General features: G+C 52.2%; 1 protein-coding gene across 4 annotated transcripts in view; it reads right to left on the bottom strand.

The window, feature by feature from the left end:
* Positions 1 to 21,573, bottom strand: part of SPEG (striated muscle enriched protein kinase) — a 54,803-nt gene that overhangs the window by 32,265 nt on the left and 965 nt on the right. For 2 of the 4 annotated variants that reach the window (XM_080932994.1, XM_080932997.1), the window contains exons 2-7: positions 14,265 to 14,294; positions 13,584 to 13,673; positions 13,342 to 13,501; positions 9,237 to 10,543; positions 7,361 to 7,504; positions 6,675 to 6,857 (exon numbers count right to left, since the gene is read on the bottom strand). In XM_080932994.1, coding sequence (XP_080789120.1) covers positions 6,675 to 6,857; positions 7,361 to 7,504; positions 9,237 to 10,543; positions 13,342 to 13,501; positions 13,584 to 13,673; positions 14,265 to 14,294 — 1,914 coding nt within the window. Of the gene's footprint in view, positions 1 to 6,674; positions 6,858 to 7,360; positions 7,505 to 9,236; positions 10,544 to 13,341; positions 13,502 to 13,583; positions 13,674 to 14,264; positions 14,300 to 15,103; positions 15,147 to 21,573 lie in introns of all 4 variants that reach the window. The other 2 variants (XM_080932998.1, XM_080932995.1) reach the window with 2 other exon arrangements.

The following is a 21,573-nucleotide window of genomic DNA, read 5'->3' as shown; positions in this document are numbered from 1 at the left end:
GATTTCCAGGTTGGAGATAACACCAGCAAGGGCACAGCATGGTTTTTCTCCCAAACCTTCCCATTAAAGGACCAGTTCTTCACATCTGACCCAGCTCCCCATGAGCTGACTCTACTCATACAGCTGCCCTTTGGACAGTTCTTTCAGGCCAGCATCATTCAAGAAGAACTGGCATTAGAAAACCCACAAACAGGAACTCCCCTAACGTCCCTGCTGTCTGAAGTCTCTTCACTACAGACATGGCTTCTGCTGCCACTCAGTATCTAGTGCACGATAGCATCACCCAAGGCCCTCTACATCAGCACTGTGTGAATGATACTTGAACCACCCACACCGGTACCACTTGGGGCTTATTTTGAAACACAGATTCTTAGACCTTATCCAGGCTACAGAATTGATTTTCTGGAGTGAGGAGTCAGTCAAAAACTGTAATTTTTTTTTTTTTCCAAAAGCACTCTAGAGATTCCTAGGCACGTGAAAGTTTTGAGACCTAGGCAGATCCTCATGGGAGGATGGAACTCTTAAGAGGTGATTTCATTGAATCTCACAGCTCTTGGCCATTCAACTTCAAAGCAGGGCTGTAAACCCATAAGCCTCGTTCTACAGCCCTTGTGTTTCCAATTACAGCAGCCGGCTTTCCAGTTTGAACTAGATCTTTAACTCCATGCCAGTGATTTCAAACATTTGTTTTGTTTTTCAAAATGCTTCTTATGTGGTTGGGTTTTTTGTTTGTTTGTTTGTTAGTTAGTTAGTTTTTTGAGACAGGGTATCTCTATGTAGCCCTGGCTATCCTGGAACTCAATCTGTAGACCAGGCTGGACTTGAACTCAGAGATCTGCCTGCCTCTGCCTCCTGAGTGCTTGGATTAAAAACATGTACCACCACTGCCCGGCTTCATTAGTTGGTTTTCAAAGTTTGCTGAGCACTGGAATCACCTGGAGAGTTCCTTGGGCTATGGCCGTCTGGGCCCATCCCCCATAGTCTGATTTATAGTCTGGACCTGGGCTGATGGCCTGTTTGAGTCATTTGTTTCTCAGTACTGGGGGGTTGAATTTAGGGCCTCACAGATTTAATGCAGACATTCCACTGAGCTATGTTTCTTTTTATAAATTTTGAGACAAAGTCTCATTATGTCTCTTAGGGTTGCCCTGAACTCGCTTTGTATCTCTGGCAAGTTATGATCTCAGCCTCCACCTTAGCTAGGATTACAGGTTTGGGTCACCAGGTCCAGCAGCGGCCTGTGGGTCTAACACATTCTCAAGGGGTGATGATGCTTTTAAAAACTCAGGGGACCACACCTCTATGGCTTCTGCTGCTAGCCCAACCTCCCCTCTCAGACAGACCCTTGTTACTCTGTGTATCCTCCCAGTGTCCAGAGGCTACTCAAGGACAACACTTAGCTCATTCCTCTCCCCTCATCCCCAAGTCCTGTGGTCCACACTGCCCCTAATCTATCTAGCAGTGTCTCCAAACATGGCTGGGAGGGCCAAGGTGTAGAAAAGACAGTCACGTAGTCAGGGGACTTTGGCTTAATAAGAAAGACTAGCCAGACACACTTGGATAGAACAGGGAACAGGAAAGGGGATAAGTGGCAAGGGAGGAACCAATAAAGGCCACATATATAGGTGACTCTTGGCTCTGGGAATGAGGGAAGATGTGGTATTTAACATAGAGCTTGTTTTAGAAAAACTAAGGCAAACAAACTATGTGAGGTAGAAAGTGTTGGCTCAGAGGCCTGCAGACTGTTTAGGAATGGACATGGTGACAAACAAGAAAGTGGCAACAGGGCCGTGGTGGCACACACCTTTAATCCCGGTGCTTGAGAGCCATTGACAGGCAGACCTCTATGAGTTCAAGGCAGCCAGGGCTACAAAGAGAAGCCCTTTTGAGAGAGAGAGACACAGACAGAGACAGAGAGACAGAGAGAGGAAACCATGTGTGACCAGTAATCCCTTGTCACCTGCCACCATCCAGAGAGACCTCTGCTCTATTTGTCTAGAAGGTGGAGTCCACTGAAGGACTGGCTTTTGCCCTGAAGCCCCATATGGGAGCCTCACATGGTTTGTGGGGAAGGATGAGCAGGGGATTAGCTAGCACTTCCATGTGGCCATGCTTTGGCCTTTGCCCTCCATATGTGCTTCCTTGGTAGGTCCCACACAGACTCTTTTTTTAAAATGGCTGCCACGGTGATCACCAGAGAAGAAGTTAGGAGAAAGGGGGGCTGGGCTTGGAGGTGGGACTTGACTCAGTGTGTTGGCATGACCCTCTCCCCAGAACTTCCTGGGGCAAGAAGAAACACTGCTGAGAATGTTTCAAGTTTAGTTTTAAATGTATGAAACGCTAATGGGAATTTCACTTGGTCAGCATGACCCAGCCAGGCAAGTGTTGGATTTCTCACAAACCACTGTGCTGGATTGGTCTGGGTCAGGTAATCTATTTGTATTCATACTAAATTAGGTGACATTGTTCTGTGTGACAGATAATGCTCCATTCTAAGTGACAGCCTTGGGGAGTCAGCCCACAGGTACCCCAGATGCTGACAGTTGAGAACAGGGAGGGAGAGGTGAGTCTGGTTGAGAAGACCATGGTGCTCCACTTTCTCAAACGTCCAGATCCCAGTGAGATGGATAACAGGGGCTGTGTGGTGTTCTCTCAGTGGTCAGACATTGCTAGGGAGGAACCTGAAACCATGTATTTGGACCAAAAGGGGAGGGGTTGGTGGCACATTCTTCTTCTTTTCCTTTTACATCCACGTTGCCCAATAAATAGTCTCTTTCCTAACAAGTTAATGGAAGTTTTAAATATAAGGCTAAGAAAAGTCACATACGAATGCACTCTCTTGGTCCAAATATTGGAGGGCAATTCTCCATTCTCTTAGAACCTCATCAGTCTTACCCAGTACATTGCTCATTCATTAAGAGGAAGAGAGAGAGAGAGAGAGAGAGAGAGAGAGAGAGAGAGAACAAAAATGAAAAGGAAATGAGTCCAGCTAAGGCATAGTGGAGAGGCCAAGGCCATAGCTGGGTTCAAACACACGAGGCATTGCAGGTAGAGGGATGGAGGATGGAGCACTCTGAGTCTTCTTCTTCCTCCTCCTCCTCCTCCTCTTCCTCCTCCTCCTCCTCCTGCTACCAGCTTACAGTGGAAAAAGACCCAAGAGCATCAAGAAACAGGACCAGGGCAACATAGGACAGAGATGGAGAGTCAGGAGGGGAGACAGAGACACCTCCTCCAAATCTGGCTACTCACAAAGGCCTGGGCAATCACCTCCCCACAATCTCAGGGAATACCTTAGCCCCAGTCTCTTCAGAGTAGCAGGGAAGGGAACTGTACAGTGCAGTGGTTAGGGATGTTCAGCCACCCATTGCCTTATCTTAGTATCCTAACTGAGCTGAAGGGAACCCGCATCTGAGACCACTAATATTCACAACAAAGAAAGTGACACTGTACAAACGCTGAAGTTCCTAATGGGACTAGCCACATTTCAAATGCTGGATGCTGTGTGTGACTGGTGTACCACGCGGCACAGAACACAGAACACTTCTCTGGTCACGCGAAGGTGTGGTGGTCAGTGCTGCCCTGGAGTGCTTTGCTAACACTCCTTAGCCTCAGTTACCTTAGTAGTGAGTGTCAGGGACACAAGAGAACCTACTTCAGAGTTGGGTTAATGTTACTAATGTGATCAACAGTGGGTCTAGCACACAGGAAGCACTCAGCAAATACCAAAGGGTTGTTATTTTCATCCAAGACTCACACTAATTTGTTACTTGAGTTATAGTAACTTCCATTACTATAACACTTATTGCTAATAACATTCCCAGGCTGATTCCCAGGCTGCTGGCCTGGCCTGGCTATGAATCATATTCTGTTTGTTTGTTTTTTTTTTTTTCCATCTGTAAGATAGAAGGCTCACATGCATGTGTGAGACATACACACACACACACATCATCATCATCATCTATTCAGGCACATGCACCATGCACACATACAGGACTCGATAGAGTCCGAGGAAAGAGACATGAAAATATTTTTTGGGGAAAAAAAAGTACATGTTACTCTGCAAACAGAAGCAAATGGTCAGAGACAGGATCCCTGGCATTAGTAGGTACTCAATGGAGGCTTATGGGACAGATGTGGCAACTATTAGAAGCTTCCCTTAGGTGAGGCACTCACCTCACACTCCAGAGACCCCTTCCATCTACACCCCACTTAGAGTTATCCAGCGGGTGAAACTGACTTCGGGCTCTGGCAAGGCTGCCTTCCCAGGCCAATGGCTGTATTCTTTAGTTGCCCGGGTCCTGGCACCTGAGGGTTTTCAAAACCAGGCTCTGATGGGATAGTTACCCCTGAAGCACACTGGGTATCCAGCCTGGTTTCCATGGCTCTGGGTATAAAGGTGGGGAGGTAGTAAGAAAGGGCAGTGCCTCAATAGAGTTCTTGTCCCACAAGCCAGCACAGTTTCCCTCCACATCCCTGTGCCCCCCACAGCTGGACAACCCCATCATCACTACATACAGAGATACCCAGCCGGGAACCCCTCTATTGCCAGTGTCTTTGCCACCACTGGTTCTGCCTGCTCCAGCTCCTCTCTGGGCCCCGTGGCCTCCATCCAACCACTCTAGACCAAACAGTGCCTTGTAGGGTAAGAAAGTCAGCTTGGTCCACAACCAGTGCAGAGTCTGGACCTGCCTCTTGGGCCTCTTGGGCCCTGGAGCCAGTCTGACTTATGGGGCTTGTTGTGATGCTTGGTATAGCCTCATGACATAATGAAAGTGTTCTGGCTGCCGAGGTGAAGCAGGCACAGGAGCCACGATGAACTGAGGACTCAGGGGCTGGAGGGCACAGAGGGTCAAGATGGAATAGGGGGCTCTGGAAGAACGGGAGTGGAATCCCCAAGGCACAGACAGCACGAAGGAAAGGGCAGGGAAGGACATAGCAGTTTCCAGATCCTCACGGGAAGCTGAGCTCATGTGCAAAATATCACCCCTGAAACGTTAACAACTAACATTTGTCTACAGCTTTACAGTTCATAAAGCGCATTCGCGAATTCACTTCCATCCGTGAGGATGGTATAATTATCTCTGGTTTACAAATGAGGGAGCCGGAGCTCGGGAGGTTCAACGTGGCAGACACAGAACTCCCAGTCGAGTGCTGACAGCTGCTGTGCCCCAAGCTGCTTTCCAAACCTTAAATGGCTCCCAGGTGGCCAGCAGCCAGGATTGGGGCACCTCATACCCTGCCCCTTGCCAACTCTCAGCCCAAGCCAGGTATTGACTGGAGTTCTGGAGCCAGGCCTGGGGCTCCTAGGAGAGCTGGAAGCTGAGTCAGAGGCCAGATCCCAGAGGTGATGGAAGGAAGGAGGCAGGAAGTGGACGGGTGGGCATGATTCAGCGTAGTGGGAGGGTAAGAAGAGGAGAAAGCCTCAAACAGCTCCAGGGAGGGATGTGGGATAAAGGAAAAGACCACAGGCCAGACATGCCACCAAAGAAGCTAACACAGCCCAAAGATTGATACCAGAGCCCACCAAGAAATCCCAAATTGGGAATGTGTTAAGGGCTGAAGCTCTGGCATATGTATCCATGGGCTCCAACCTTGTCTCTGCAACACTGAATAGAAAGGCAGGGCATGAGATGTGCTGCCTCCCAGCCTCCTCCAGAGCCCTGAAGCTACGTACGGATCAAGCACCCCAGAACACTGTTCTCTGAGCTCTGGCCTCCTAGAGAGTTTGAACACCCATTGGAAATATCTATTTGGTAACGTCTGTGGTTTCGCCATCATCTTTTTCTGCTTCAACGCCCTTGCCCATCCCCTCCCCGCCACCCAACATCAGCACACCGTCAGACATAACCACCTAGATGAGTAGAACAGACACACAGATACTGGCCCAGCCCTACCTGAACTAGTGAGAAGTGAGATCCTAGGCTGAAACTCAAAGGAAATAGCCTGGCACCAAGTGAGGGCCTTCGTAAAGAATAGAGAGGACAGCCTCAGCATGGCTGACACTGAGCGGTATTCTCAGTGCTGCTTTGGTAGGCCAGAGATCCAATGAGAACAGATACAAAACTTGACTCTTTTTGTTACTTCTTATTTTCTTCTTGTCCTGGGAAGAAATGGATCTCAGAAGCTCTCAGTGCCTCTTAAATCCCTCGAACCAAATCAGTCTTTTTCTCATAGACTCAAAGACGATTTTGCCTTTCCACCAGACCCCATTCAGAGATACCATTATAGCAGAGGTTCTCAACCTGAGGGTGTCAACCCCTTTGAGGTCTAACGGCCCTTTCACAGAGTCACCTAAGACCATCAGAAAACATAGATATTTACATTGTAATCTCTAGCAGTAACAAATTATGGTTATGACATTGCAACAAAAATAATATTGGGGGCATTGTCACATCCTGAGGTGTATTAAAGGGTAGCAACATCAGAAAAGCTGAGAGTCACTGCTCTTTAGGATGTTCAAAGACCAATTTTGACAACTTCATGGATTTTTCTGGCTTAGAGTACCCCTGTCCTGAGACTAAGATCACTTAAACTTCTTCCTCTAGAGAGTCGAACCCAGCACAAGGAAGGATTGTGCACACTAGGAAGCCAAGACTCGGAACCCACATCCTCACGTTCACCAGGCAGAATCCACAGCTCACCCCACCCTGAGCCCCTTCTGGAAAGTTCCTTACCAGGTCTCACAGCCAGTGAAGAAGCACAGGTAGCCTGGCCCAGTTCGTTGGTGGCAGTGACGGTGTAGCTCCCAGCATCAGCAGCCTGGGCCTCTCTGAGCAGCAGTGTGTGCCGCTCGCCTTCAGCCCGGATGAGAAGACGACCCTCACTGTGCAACATTGACCCATCCTTTTTCCAGCACACTGTAGAAAAGGAGAAAGAACCAGCTTGCCATGACCAAAAAGGGTTTGCCGGGAACTCCCATCTTTGCCTCTGCCCCACAGGAGCTCAGTTTCTTGTTTGTCCATTCCAATATTTTTGATATAACTTTTTAATTGAGACAGGGTCTCCCGTAGCCCAGGCTCACTTATGTAGCTGGGATTAAGAATGTCCCACCCTATCATGCAGTGCTGTAGGGCAAACTCAGAACCGTGTATAGGCTTGGCAAGCATTCCGCCAACAAGTACATCTATAGCCTTATTCCCTTTGGGGAATTTTGAGGAATTTGCCCTCAGAAGCTGAGGCTGCCTTACCTCTGAGCTGGGGAAGTAGGGAACAATCTTCCAGAATACACCAGAGCCAGGGCAGCCCCATGCACTGACAATTTCCCTCTTTCCCATATTGCAGTAAGAGGAAACCCATCCTGTCCCCATACCACAAGCTCCCTACCACAACCTGCCAGCCCTCAGCTCTACCTGCAGCTCACCTTGGGGTGGGGGATTGGCGGTGATGATACACTTAAGTAGTATGTCAGCTCCTGGCGCCACCACCATGTTCTGCAGGGGTATCTCAAACACTGGCGCCTCCAGAGGCTCTTCCCCAGCGGACACATAGGAGTCGTCCGAAGACTCTGCCAAAGGAGCCGAGGTAGAGAGGGTAAGGGGACATGAGACTGTGGGGGTATTGGGGGGGACATTTCTGGGGAGAGGGGATATTGGCAGTAAAGAATCCTAGAAAACCAAAACCCAACATGAAGAGCTTCTGGAAGGCAGGGTCTGCGGGGAGCAAAGGCCCCTTTCTCTTGAAGGTCCTGAGGAAAGGAAGGGGAAGCCAGAGCAAATGTTCATAGTCAGAACAGGGTGGCAGAGACCACGCCTCACTCCCAATTACTGCTGGCTTGGGAGGGCAGTGATAATGCAGTGGGTGTCTTCACATGAAATGGTCATTTTGTATGTCCTGGCAGAGCTTTGAAAGCACTCTAGGGGCCATAAGACTACCTAAACACCAATGGGCAGAGAACAAGCTACTAGCCAACTAAGACCAAAACAGCAATACTAGGTTCACAGGGAAATGTGGCGGTTTGACGTGAGGAGAGAATCAAACACGTAAGGCCACCAGATTCCCCGAGAAGCAGTGGTAGAGAGATCAGATAGTCTTAGGATAATCAGCTTTGATTCTGTCCCTACAGGCAGTAAAACTATACTTCTCTGAGCAGAGAGTGCCAGGAATACAACAGGAAATTAGATATGGCGCCTGCTTATACGATACTATACACAGAGAGATAAGGACCACACTGTTGTGGATCTTGCTAGGTATCTTCTGAATGTATGCTGGAGATTGAGCTCAGAGCCTCTTGCATACCGGACAAACGCTTTCTCACGGAGATGCTCTCCCTCCTCTACCTCTTAACAGTCTATCAGCTGGATAATGGGCAATGTAGGCAGCCACAAGGGCAGGGAGGGCCTCAGGTTGGCTCTCTTAACGAATGAGATCATCTGTCAAAGCCTCAGCTTTGTTATGGGGAAAATGGCAGGGTAGCATTCGGTGTGATGTACAGCTGGTACGCAGACAGAGAGGAGGTAACATCTCTATGGGTCTAATTGACACAATATCTGGGACACTGTTGTGGGAACACGGTAACCGTGGTATGTGCGGTGAACAGGAGCCTATACATGTCTGAAGATTTTTGAGGTACTGACAGATAAATAAAAAATTATTTTGATGGAGCAAATTACAAGGTGGCGAGTGTAATAATGCAGATACTGGCAGGACTGGGACATACTGGGAAGCAGCAGGGGGTTAGGGGCAGTGGCATTCTGTTGCTGATGTTGCTCTTCATCCATAGGAACCAGTGAGGTGGGATCCAAGATGAGACTGGCGGCCAGAAGGTGAGTGTACCCCAGACTTTTGAGGCTACAAAGGGGCAAGGAAACCATGCTAGAATTGGGGCATGTGGGGGGCGGGGCGACAGAGTAAAGGGTTAGGGAAGCTTTCAGTTTTTTTTTTTTCAAGAATTTTTAGACTGCCTCTTCCCACAAATGGAAGGGGGACCATGAGAACGCCTTAGGTTCCAGCCAGCACCTCCTCCAGCTGTTGGTCCTTGGCCCCACTGCTTAGCAGTTCACTGGACCAGGAAGGACCTACCGCAGACACCCGGGCTTTGCTCATAGCATTGTTCTACTGAGCGTACTCACACTGCACCTCATCAGTAGCAGATCCTAACATGGCACCTTTACCCCAGTCCCTGCCTGTGTCCGTGCTAGAAGTCGCTAAACCGGCTTCCGCCCCCAAGCAATCTTGCTGTTTTCTGAGCTCTCTCAACCGGTGCCAGGGGACATTCTCAGCCCTCTCTGTTCTCTTACCGAGCTCGGGGGAAGTAGGCCGAGCACGGCGACCTTTGCCTTGGCTGCGGGTCCCTCTGCGGTCCCAGGCCCCCCAGGGACCATCTTCCTCAGGTCCTCTGCGAAGCCTCTTCTCAGCCTCAGGTCCCGCTCTATTCTTCTCCGAGGTTTGGGGCAGAACAGAGTCCTCCACTCCCGGAGTGGCCCAGGGCAGAAAGCGCACCGCTTGTGCCGGGGGTTCCCGCTTGCGACCGGAGGGGGCTTTTGTCCTGCTCTCTGGAGGATCCGCGGTGAAGGGCGGCACAGGGCTCCTGCACTCCTGGATGGCTCTGCTTCGGGTGAGCGGGAATTGGTCCCGACGCTTGATCTCCTGCTGCGGGCCTTCCCCCGGTTCAGTCCTGCCCACCGGCCCTCTGCTTCGGGGCCTCCCAGCCTCATCCCCAGATTTGCCCGCGCCACTGGGAGGAGGCGGCTGGGTGGCAGCCGGGCTTACGGCCCGTGAGGTCTTGGGTGTGGAGGGCCGGGAGAAGAGCGGGGGCTCGCCGGGATCTCGAGGGGATGGGGCACGCTGCAGCGTGGCACGAAGGGACTCGTGCGAACGCACCAGCTCCTCCCGCGACGTAGATCGGCGGATGCGACCCAGCTCCTGGGCGAAGCGGAGCTCGAGGTCCGAGGTTGCACTGCGTTGTCGCGTGCGCTCGTCCAGGGAGGCCGCCTTTTGCTGGAACAGGCGACGCCGCTCTGCCACACTGCCCCGAGGTGACCGCAGCTCCTCCTGCGAGACCCCGGGTGTGCCCCACGCCGCGCCGTCCTCAGACTTCGGCTGCTCCAGCGAGCGAGCCTTGCGCAGGGGCACCCAGGGCCGCAGGGGCGCTGGCGGGGAGTCGCTGCGCTCCAGGCTGCGACGCCGCTCCTCGAAGAACTGCAGCTTGTCCAGGATGCGGGAGCCCGCGCGCACCAGCCGGGGCGAGCGGCCCAGTGCTGACAGGAGACCCGAAGCCTCGCTCAATGGGGTCTGGGGCCGAGACTCCACTGTGCCCGCCAGCGATGGCCCCGATGACTTAGGCTTTTTCCCTCGCTTCTCTTCGGTGGCGGTGATGTCCTCAGGCAGCGAGGGCTCCTGAGCACGCCGATGGGGCGAAGTGGGGGTAACTGGGGGCTGGGCACTAGATCCTGGCAGAGCCCTCTTACCCACCCGAGGAGATGGTGGGGGAAGCAGAGCGGACTTGGAGGGAGGAGGAAGGGCAGGACGTGGACGAAGGGCATCACTGGCTGGTTGAGGCTGAAGGTCAGGCTCCTCTCTGCGCAATCCACTCGGAGGAATGCTGCTGCAGAACCAAGGCCGAGAGGGGTGGAGGACTCAGGGGGCCTTCCCTCCTAAACCCCTAGCTTGTGAGAAGGATTGAGCAGTGGGGCATGCTGGGCAGGCTTGGGTGACATGGGCCAGATTTTCCTGCCCCACCCCCACGAGGGCACAGCCAGAGCAGGTGCTGCTGGGGAGAGGTCAGCAGCTCATGCACCAGAAGACTGGGCTATTGGCTGGGTCCAAATACACACTCAGCCCCCTCCCCCAAGCCCTGGAAGCTGGGATACGGCGAGAACTGAGTTTGAGGGTGGGAAAGGAATGACATTGAGGCGGACCCAGAGATGAGATGGAAGGGAAAAATAGAAGAGCAGGATGGGGAGGGGCTCCTCTCAGGAATGTGCCTCCTACTTATTCCTGCCCCACGCTGGTCCGCACAGGAGCCCTACCCTTGTCCTTCACAGTGAGCAACTGCTCCTCACGAGGCAGAGCCTTTAGGGAGCAGTATCATATCCCTGTGGTGACCTGAGTCCGCTCTATAACACCAGCTCCCATAGGTTCTGGATGGACACTGCCTATGGCACATGGGGTCTCTGGAAATTGAATATCCAGACTCCCATTCGTCTTGATCAGTTTTCTCCTTGTATAGAGTTTCTGTCTACCCCTCATGGGGAAAAATCTGAGTCCCTGGAAACTCTTCTGAGAAGCACGGAAGTCCTCCCTCAGAATTAGTCCTCCTCAGAAATAACTAAATGGGATTGAACAAAGAGTGGGGGAGACGAGGAGTGAAGAAAGCCTGTCAACCTAAAGTACCTTCTCATCAAACAGAGTTTTGATGCCCAGGAGCTAGGCCTCAGCTTCCCCTATCTGGATGGGGAAAGGGCATGTTATGCATGAAGATTGACAAGAAAAGATACCCATTAGCTGTTATACCTGACATATTAGAGCTGAAAACTCACAAGCATGCTCACTGAATACTTAGTGTGTTCCAGGAATGGATTAAGGCTTCACTTGCATTAAGCTTTTTTTTTTTTTTTTTTTTTATGAAAAAAAATCCTTACAAAAGTCCCTCAACAGAACAATCGATACTGTCCCTATTTCCAGATGAATAAACTTGAGGTTGGTCAAAGAGAAGCAGTGCCATCCCAAGGTGGCAGCTAGGACTTGGTTCTTGGAACAGAACACAGCCTGATCCCTAAGCCATTGCTCCTGTCCAACTGTCTCGGTTTCTGGGAACACAGAAAGGAGAAGAAATAGTACCATCCAGGGGCTTAAGTTCTTTGGCTGCTTCAATGTAAGGATATTTTAGACTACCTGAGTCACCACCCACTCTATAGACCCACCCCTGCCTGGAAGAGGAGGAAGGGGTAAGGGCGGGCCAGCGAGGAGGCAGTCTACCGAGGGTGGGGGTAAAGGGCAAGAGTCCTTAAGGAATCAGTCCTCTGGGAACTGGGTGAGGCCTGAAGAGAAATTGGGGACAGCAGAGGAGACCTCTTGCTGGCAGCTCCTAGCTCCAGGCCAGACTCTGTACCATAGATATCACTAAGGAAATGGGTTCCTCCGAAGTTGCCATAGCAACTCCTGGCTCAGGCTGGGGCCTGGAAAAGAAAGGCTGGGAAGGAGTGCCTGATAACCCTGCAATAAGATAAGCAAAGAAGCTCCCAAGGGCCCTGCCCTGCCCTAGGCCTCTTGTTTGCCCTTTACTAACCACTCCAAGAACAACTCTTAAACAACCTGCTAGGGCCCCTTGCTTATCTTCCATATGTCCACCCGACACCCACACCCATCATAAATCAAGCCCCCTTTCAGTTCCCCAAATATCCCATCACGTCTCTCACCAGCAACTCCCCACTTCTGACATAGCAACCACCTCCCCCCATTTCTACCACTCCACAAATCTCCAAAAACGGCTCCAATACCTCATGCCAATACCTCCATGTGTCATCTATCCCCTTACCACATCGGCCATGGAGCCATCCTCAGGTATGGTCCCATGAAATCATCACACACCCCCACCACTGTTACTCCAACCTCCCCCCTCCACCCGGCTCCCTATTTCCACCCCCTCCTCGTCTCTCAATCCGCTGCCTCCCCCACAGCCCACATCCTCCACAGGCCCCTTGTCCCAGCTGCCCCTGACCACCTCGCTCTCTTCTCTCTCCTGGGTGCTGTCTCGTTCCCCTGCTCTCTCCTGCTCTCCTGGGAGCTGCCGTGCAGAAAGGTTCTGTTCCTCCCAGAAAAAAGGCCCACATGGGAACAGGAATGTGCAGGGAGAGGAAAAGGCAGCAGCTGCTGAGACAGCAGGCACGGAGGGGGCCTCTGAGGGGGGGGGGGAATCCTAGGACAACTGGAGCCTACATGGGCGAGGCAGGAGAGGGGCCTTGGCAAACTGGAGCTCTAAGAGGGGATGTGGAAGGGACAGAGGGGGGTCCATAAGACCACGAAGACGGCACAGGTGGGAGCGGGAGCCGTGGGTGGGAGTGGTGTGAGGAGAGAGTGTAGCCAAGGCTAGGCGTGGGGAATGGAGTGCACAGAGATGGATGAGGCAGAGAAGACTGGGGTGGAGGCTGGTGGAGCAGTGATGGGGCCGCACAGGACAGCATGGTGAGATGAGACAGTATGGACCCAGGCGAGGCAATTACTTACACGTGAATCGAGAGCGCCCGTCCTCTGTACAGACTGAACGCGCTGCCATACAGGTCACTGGCCACCGAAAGGCTATCCTCTGACCCCCAGCTTGCGCCCACCAGATTAGCTCGCGATGCCCGCACCAGCGGCTCCACCCCCAGGTGCCGTGGCCCGGCCCCGGTTGTCTGTGCTTGCCTTGGGCTGCCTGGGAGGGGGCGGGTGCCACCCCCGCTGCCCGCTTCCTGCTCCAGGACCGTCTGCCCGCTGCCCCACCAGCTCACTTGCTCCTCTGAGGTGCCTGTCACGGAGGTCGGGGGTGTGTCCAGGGAGGTACCCACCAGGGTGTCAGAACCCCCTAAAGAAAGGAGCACAGTGAGGCAGAGGCACCCTTTGGAGGAAGCCAGTCTGCTTGCTCTTGGAGAACCCAGAAAGCTCACCCGTGGGGGTGCTGAAGGCCCTGTCATCCCGAAGCTCCAGTCGCTGGGTCCCCGGCACATCGCTGATGTCATCCTCAGCAGTCTCCGAGTCTGGATAAGAAGGGGTCTGTGTGGGCAGGGACCTCCTCCCTATGCCTCCAACTCTTCCCTAGTCGCCTCCTGGCTCCCCCACAGCAAGTTCCATCTTAACTACAGGGAGAATCCAGGACCCAATCTACTCTCTTTTGCTTCTGACATCCCCTAGTCCAGCCTGGGATGCTTGAAGTAGCCCCTCCCATTCCAGTGCCCTGTCTCCATCTCTGGACCACTCATCCCCCGGATGCTCACTCTTACTTCCATGGACCCTTTCAAATAGGACACCCCCACCCACTTAATGGCTTACCGGGGCTTCATCCACCCTCTCCATGTCCACAACAGATTAAGGTCTTGAATAGTAGCATCCCACATAACAAGACCCTAACCCGCAGGGCTCAAAAAGTCTAGGTTCCAGTATCCCAGGAACAAAGAGGAGTCACCTCAGAGTTGTACTGTCAAGGCACGCAACCAACAACAGCAGGACCAGGCTGTCCTGAACCCCAAACCAGCCGGAAGGCACCAGGGTGTGACTGAGGCAGTGTGAGGAGAAGCCCAGACTGGGTTGGGGAGGGGAGTGAGGGGCTAGAGCAGGAGCCAGCTTCCTACCGTAACTTTGCTTTCTGCAGGAGCGGAAAACTTCGCTTCCATAGGAGCAGCAGGAGAGAGATGTGGACAGACAGTTATCAGTGTGTTTGTGGGATGGGGCACGGGAGGCAGGCAGAACATAGGGAGGCATGAGGGTCCCTGCTGTCCAGGGACACCAGAGATGTTCTGTGGGATGGGGAGGTGAGGGAGACCGGCCCAGGATGTACCAACACTGGGGAGCCAAATGCTTAGGTTGTCTGTCATCTCAACTGCCCAGTGGCTCTGGTACCCTTAGCACTTACTGATTCTCTCACTAGCCACACACACACACACATACACACGCACACATATATACACATACACACTTGTGCCCAGCCACAGATTCAGGGCTGGTTCCTTAACTAGGAGTCAGGCCCAAATTCTATTACGGTGTTTGCACAAATGCATTCCCGTCTGTCTGCACTGGGTTGTGGCAGCCATCTTCCCCCAGGAATTCCTCCACTACTGAACGGTCCTCAAAAAATGCTGTGGTTAGGAATAAAGATTCCTGGGCACTTTTCAGTATCTTATAGTCCATCATGTTCTGTGCCTCAGTTTCCCTTTGAGTACCAAAACAAGCAGTGGCCATGTAATCATTGCCAGACATGGCACTTGGTCCCACAGATGGACAACAGAGAGCCCAGGCCCATGGTAGGTGTGCTAAGGAGCCCCTTCCCAAATACTAGGACTTCTTGGGGATGGATAGATGGGGAGGGGGTTCCACATCTCATGGGCTATCTTCAGGGTCATAATGCTTCATGAAGGGACATGGACCAAGAAGAGAAGCGGGCATGTGCTACAGCAGCCAGAAGTCCACGCACCATGGGTAAGTCGGCCAAAGGCCCGGCGGGAATGGCCGGTTTTCTGAAAGAGAAAAGCCAGAATGAGTTGTTGAGGGGGAGGCTTGCTCCTGAGCCCATATACCTCTCATTCCAATCTATTATCAAACAGGAACTCTACCAGCGGCCAGGGCACAGAGACCAGAGCCACTAGATTGCCCTAATCAAATGGCCCAGCTCTCCTTCCTCCAGGGTATCCAGCTGGGCTCTGGGGAGGAGCCGAGGAAAGGAAGCTAAGCGGTAGAGCAAACCCTAGTACTTCCTAATCAGCCTGGGGTCAGAGCAGCACGCCCAGAGATACAGGGGAGGAGACAAGGAAGTCAGCGTGACTGAGGGAAGATGGTGTGGGGGCGCTGGGATTAATAGAGATGGAGGGCCGAGGACACAGATTCCTGCTGCGGGGAAGGGCAGATACCTGGGGTAGGTGTCAAGCAGGCAGGATAGGGGCTAGCAAAGGGTAAAGTTATCTCTCGCTAATGCAGGAAGGAGGCCCCAGTACGTAGAGGACAGAGCTTGGGAAAATTTATTGAGCTCCGCGCGAATCCAAGCGCTTTGCTTTCAGGATCTCCGGAATACCGAAGGCTGCAGAGTGGGGGGCCCAGGAAAAGCCGGGCGGGGATTGAAGCCAAGGCTGGATGTGGGTGAGATGGCAAAGCAGCCAGTGGGCGCTACGTGCTGAGGCTGCAACCGGGGCCTCCAGGGGTCAAGGGGGTTGAGGTTGATGGGGGCTTCTGCCCTTCAGCGCGGGGAGGGGCCTATGCTTTCCAGTCTCCAGCCAGGGCGCCCCCTCCCCAGGAACATGCCCGGCCCGTCGCCCCCACTCTGCAGGGCTGGGGTGGGGCCAGCGCTACTCCATCGCCCCCTCCCCTGGGCCTAGCCGCGGTGACCCGCCCTCCCTCGGGTCGCCCAGCCCTTCCTGCCCCCACCCGGAGCCGCCCGCCCCCGGAGCCCTCACCTGGAAACGCTTCTTCACCCACAGCTTCTTCATGGCGGGGGAGGGGGCCGGGCCGGCGGCCGGGCGAGGAGGGGACAGGCGGGGGCGGGGCGGAGTCGGAGGCGGGGCCGGGGGCGAGTTGGGGAGCGGGCAGGAGCCGGTGCGGGTGGCGGAAGGAGCCGCCGGGCCTCCGGAGCCCGGGTGGGGGTAAGACGAAGGCGGCGGCGCCCAGAGCCCGCCCTTCCTCCGCCAGCCTGCGCCCCACCTGGCGACCCTTCCCTTTCCAGCCCTTCTGCCCACCCTGGGACAGCACTCGCCTGTTTTCCAGCTCTCCCACGAAACACCTCCCGACTCTGAGAGCCCGCACCCCCACCCCACATCTGCCTTTCGGGCCCCAGGCACATGGGGAAACTGAGGCACAGAAAGGGGTGCTGTAGCCTTTGGTCAGGCCACTTTCGTAGGCAGCGAGAGGCGGCCTCCTTGCCGCATCCCCTTTCCTTCTGCAGGCTGGCTATGGAAGGTCAGCAGCATCTTCGCTGGCGTACTCCGCAAACATGCGCACGCGCTCACTGTCAGCACCCAACTCACTTCAGGGTACAGCACCGGGTGGGGGCGCCTAGGTCATGCTCAGCGCAAAGGTCCTTGGGTTGGGACTACAAGCTGTCTTGGACCCAGGTTCCTCAAAAAGGGCTTGCCTCTTTTGGCTCTAATTTCTGGATGTTCTTGCGATGTCCCCTCCCATCCATCCATCCATCCATCCATCCGTGTCTGTTCATCCATCCACCCATCGGTCCAAACATACCCGGCGCGGGTAAAGGTTACTCGCAGATATTCCTAATAAAGTCAACTCACGTTCCCACAAGTGAACGACTTACATGATTTTTTGGTCTGGTCTGTTCCCCCACTGCCCAACCCATCTTATTCAGCACCATGCACACACATTGTGTCTAAACAAAGTTCCAGCTTCCTTTCCTGATAATGATGTAGCTAGGTTTCATTAGCGTTTGCCAGGGGCCTGGTACCTTACAAATGTCAGCTCATTAAAAACAAAGGCAAGAGCCTGAAACTCTTAGGAGTATTCCCATCCCTGTTTAACTGACAGGTGGCTGAGGCTAAGAGAACTTGTATCCCTACAGGTCTCATCCCAGCATGCACTGGGTGGTGTCAGGCCCAGCTATGACTACAGTAATAAGTACTGTACTGGGTCTGGTCTGTACTGGGCTAAGTTATGCTGAGGACTTTATGGGAGTAACTCATTTAATCTCCATAAGCAATTACTTGTCCCACAAAGCCATTGCTTGGCCCAGGTCACAAAGCTAATAAATTGAGGGAACCTGGATTCTCGGACTGGGTTATTGACAGTTAGGTCATAAAGAACTGCATGCTAGTTCTTTGGTGTGTCTCCTGACCTTATTGCTTTAAAACCTTGGCATGAAGTAAATACAGACACAGACCCAATGCATTTGGTTGGATTTAGGGTGAGACAATACACTTACATTCAGATGCTGACAGCAATTACTATTTCTTTTTTTCCCCTCCGTAGCTCCTGTAGTTGTTTATATTTGAGAGCCCCTTCTTAATTGTCATTATTTGTTTTTGTTTTGAGACAGGCTCGCATTTTATAGCCCTGGCAGGCCTGGAGCTCATTATGTAGACTGGGTTGTCCTCAAATTCAGCCTTTCTGCGCTGGGATTAAAGACACGTGTCACCATATCTGAGTACATATGTACATATCTCGGCACACGTGGAGACGCATGTTTGAGGAAGTGCACTAAGATAGAACACTTGTCCACCCATACTAGTTCCAACCAGAGGACCCTAGACACCCCACCCCACAAACACAGTAGCTCACAGATGGAGGAGCTGAGTGGACAGAGGGGGTAACATGAGCCCCTGTTCCCCAGGAGAATCCGAGGGGCTGGCACATTCCACAGCAAAAATAACCAATGGGTAGCGGGCGTGAGTGATGGCACAGCTGGGCTTGAACAGCGACTGGCAGCATCTCATGTTCCTGCCGAGTCTGTGCCGCAGCCTGAAGGGTTGAGCTGGAGGGTGCTCACTCGCAGCTTGGCCGACTGTCCCCGAAGCCACACAACCACTCTTCTTTCCTCAGCCCCCTCCGCTCAGCTCCTCCCCTTCCCCCGAAGCTCTGTTACTCTCATACTGTCTCATATCGTCTGTCTCTCCTTGCTAGAAACTAATCCCTAGGAGGTCAAAGTTTCTGATCCTCCTCATTCCCCATCCCCGGGTCATGTACCCCAGGCACCTAAAACAACTTAGGAGGCACTTGACAAACACAGGAAGGAGCCACAGAGCTTCAATAGGTAAGAAGTAAGGAACAGATGGTGAGTCTTCTAGTATAGCCGCTTTCATCCATCTTTCTTCCTCTGTTCTGCCCCAGCTCATTCCCAAAAAAACCGCTGGAGAAGTGACTACCCCCCATTCTGCCCAGATCTTTAAGGAGGCCTTGCTCTGATCAGCAAAGCAAGGGAGGCCTCTCTGCTCCTCTCTTGTTCCTCCCAGGTTTCCTCTATGGTTCTACTCTGGCCCCTCCTCTTCTCTTTGATTGGCATTTGCTGTGATATGCACACATGGCCGATGACACTGTTCCCATTTCCAATTCCACAGTAGTTTCTCATGGCTTTTTAATACAGACATTCCAAGTCCAGGTGGGGAAGATGATAACTATAGAACAGTCTTTCCTGGAGGTTCTGGTGGATTCCTCTTCTTCCTGCCTAAACACTCTAACTCTAACCTCTCCCTTCCATGCCTTCAGGTATCCAAGATGGTTCATTGCCATCTGTTGAATGTTAGCCTTTCTGATAAACACCTTTCAGGTCCTGGTTGTAAAACTTCAGCTGATACACACCAGCTTCCCCTGCTTGTCCTTTCCCTCGGCTGCTCCATACATTGCCTCCTCTTAAGTCACACATGCTCCATGATCTGAGGGTACCACTTGTTCCGGTCACTCAATGAGGAGCCATGTAAGGATGGGAGCCAGATGCTTCCAAAGAGATGCCCAGAGAGGATGCTAGAGGCAGGTGGAGGAGGACTGGGATACTGACAGGAGAAAGGTGGGCATGAGAAGCTCTTGGCTTACTCTTCCTGCACCTTTCTCTTTGGACAGGCGACGAGGACACAGACTCAGAGACCCGGCTTTCCAGACCTAACCCTGATAGCTCACCTACAAGCCTTTCAACCTTGGGCAAATTAGAATCCCGGCTGTCTTATATATTAATAAAGTCCAAACAGCAATCAGGAAATCTGAAAGGTTAAATCATTAAACAAGATACCACATCTTAACGAATTTAAGGATTTTGCTAGCATTCTAAATTTCTGCCGTTTTCCCTCATTTATTTCCCATTTCAATGCTCTAAACCCTTTGCCTTTGCCACCCAAGTTTTCCCATCTTACAAAACTCCCATCCAGCAGCAGAGTTATTTTTTCAGTGTCTTGCCAATACCCTTCCATCCTGAACTAACATCCCAAGCTTCTAAAGTGCCAGGAACCTTCATACCACCCTGTCTCTCCCAGCCAAAAAGCATTCATGGCCAGCAAACTGTTCCTTCCATCTGCAGCCAGGTCCCTTCTGGCTTCCTCGAGTTCCTTGCATCTTTGTGCTGCTGATTCCAAACAAGAGTGTTTTCTATGAAGTCTGAGCAATGCCGAGCTATTGGCTCAGTTTCTGGACCCAGAGCTGTCACTGAGCAGGGACAGGAAGGATGGGCAATAGAAGAAGCCAGACTCATCTAGTTAACCTTCCAATATCACCAAAACCACCCCTCAGCCCCTGGCAGAACTGTTCTGCCACCTTGTAACTGTATATACAGACATGCTCTCAAAGGTGACGTGCTTCAGCTGTTTTCTCTTCCTGTCTAAAGTGAATGTCAGAGACTTTAAACCCAGCCCCACGGCACTCAAGGCCTTTCTTCACTCCGAGCCCTTTACCCCTGATGTTCACCAAGACGGCCCCAGCCAGGAGACTGTACCCCTATGTCTAGGTGTATCCAGTCAATGCTCATCTACTCCTATCTAGCACACCACCCTGATTCAACAGCAGCAAGGAAACAGTCCTGCTGGGGGCAGGGAGAATGCATGCATCTTCACAGATGACAGACAGACCAGGCCAACTGATTAGCAGCTAATACTATGACCCTGCTCGTCTCCTTCCCTTCCTTCATCTCTCCCTCTCCGAGAACATCTTGAGTAGTAGAGAGGCCCAAGATCACCAATCAAACAGGATGCTGAGTCCGACATGCCAGAATTAGCCCTTCTCTCAGGCAGACCTCCCTCCTCTCTGGTGCACACTGTTCTCACCTGCACAAGGAAGTACTTGGAGCTGCAGTTCTCTGTGGACCTGTCCAACAGCTAACAAGCACCACCATTTTCTTCCTCTGTCCCTTTCTTTCCTGACTGCCTCTCTCTTTCCTCTCAGTTGTATTCTTATTAATCTACCTACCTTAATCTTTAAGTTATAGTTTGTTTTCAGCTTCTTTTACTCCAGATTACAGATAGATTAAAAACTACAAGAATCTATTCCTTCAGCTCAGAATTTTTTCTAATACATGCTCCAGCTTCCAGGCCCAGGTTAAAGCAGTTTGTACTGGCAGCTTCTAGGCCATTTGGAAGCTTGGGCCCCGGGACCACAAAATAACTCTAGGAAATGGGCAGGGTGATGCTGGGGAGAGAAGACACCAAAAGAGACAACACTAGCTTCCCCTATCACATTCCAGTGCAACCCTTTTCCCTCCACCCGCCGAGGTCTTTCATCCCTGGACTTCCTCCCCAGATCCTAAAGACTAACCCTTACATTGTACCATGGAGTGGAATGAGATGTCTCTCTAGAAAATGACCAAAACAGCGGCACTCCCTCTCAGCCTCCAGCCCTTTGCCATCTCCCCCAAGTGAAACCTACTCCCTCAGGATTCCATGTTTTTCCCCCCCAAAGTTTGGTAGGTCTAAGCCTGTTTTTGGTTTAGAGAACCATTTGATTCAGAGACTGAACAAAACCCCCAGATTGACCCAAGGACAATCTAGCTGTTCTGACATCCCCACCAGTTACATCAGGACATACAAGACGAAGGCTCCTACCCCTCCTCTTCTGCCTCAGTACATCAGCCTAGAACCCCACCTTCACTAGAACCAGAGCACCAGCCCAAAACATTCCGAGTCTGTGTCCTCTGATTACTCACATGGGAATGTCAGGAGAGAAATGTGTTTCACAGGCTTTCAACACCACCCACATCTGTCCTAGCGCTGTGTGTTTGTATTAACACCACGAGAGTTCAGTGCCTCCCCCAACTCACAAATGCCTGACACACACACACACACACACACATACACAAATACATACGGACACACACGTGTGGATTCTCAAATAGCCACTTCTCATGTTAAGCCTCAATTCTATCTGCTGACCTCAATTCTATCTGTTCATATACATCTGAGCCTTTCCTCTTTGCCTAGTCCCGACCGCACAATCCTTGTCTCAGTGTTAATCGGAAAGAGAGAAGGTCTG

The sequence above is a fragment of the Micromys minutus genome (assembly GCF_963924665.1).
Source record: "Micromys minutus genome assembly, chromosome: 19".
NCBI lineage: Eukaryota > Metazoa > Chordata > Mammalia > Rodentia > Muridae > Micromys > Micromys minutus.
Note: the sequence above shows the minus strand (reverse complement) of the source record. Positions and strands in the feature narration are given on the sequence as shown.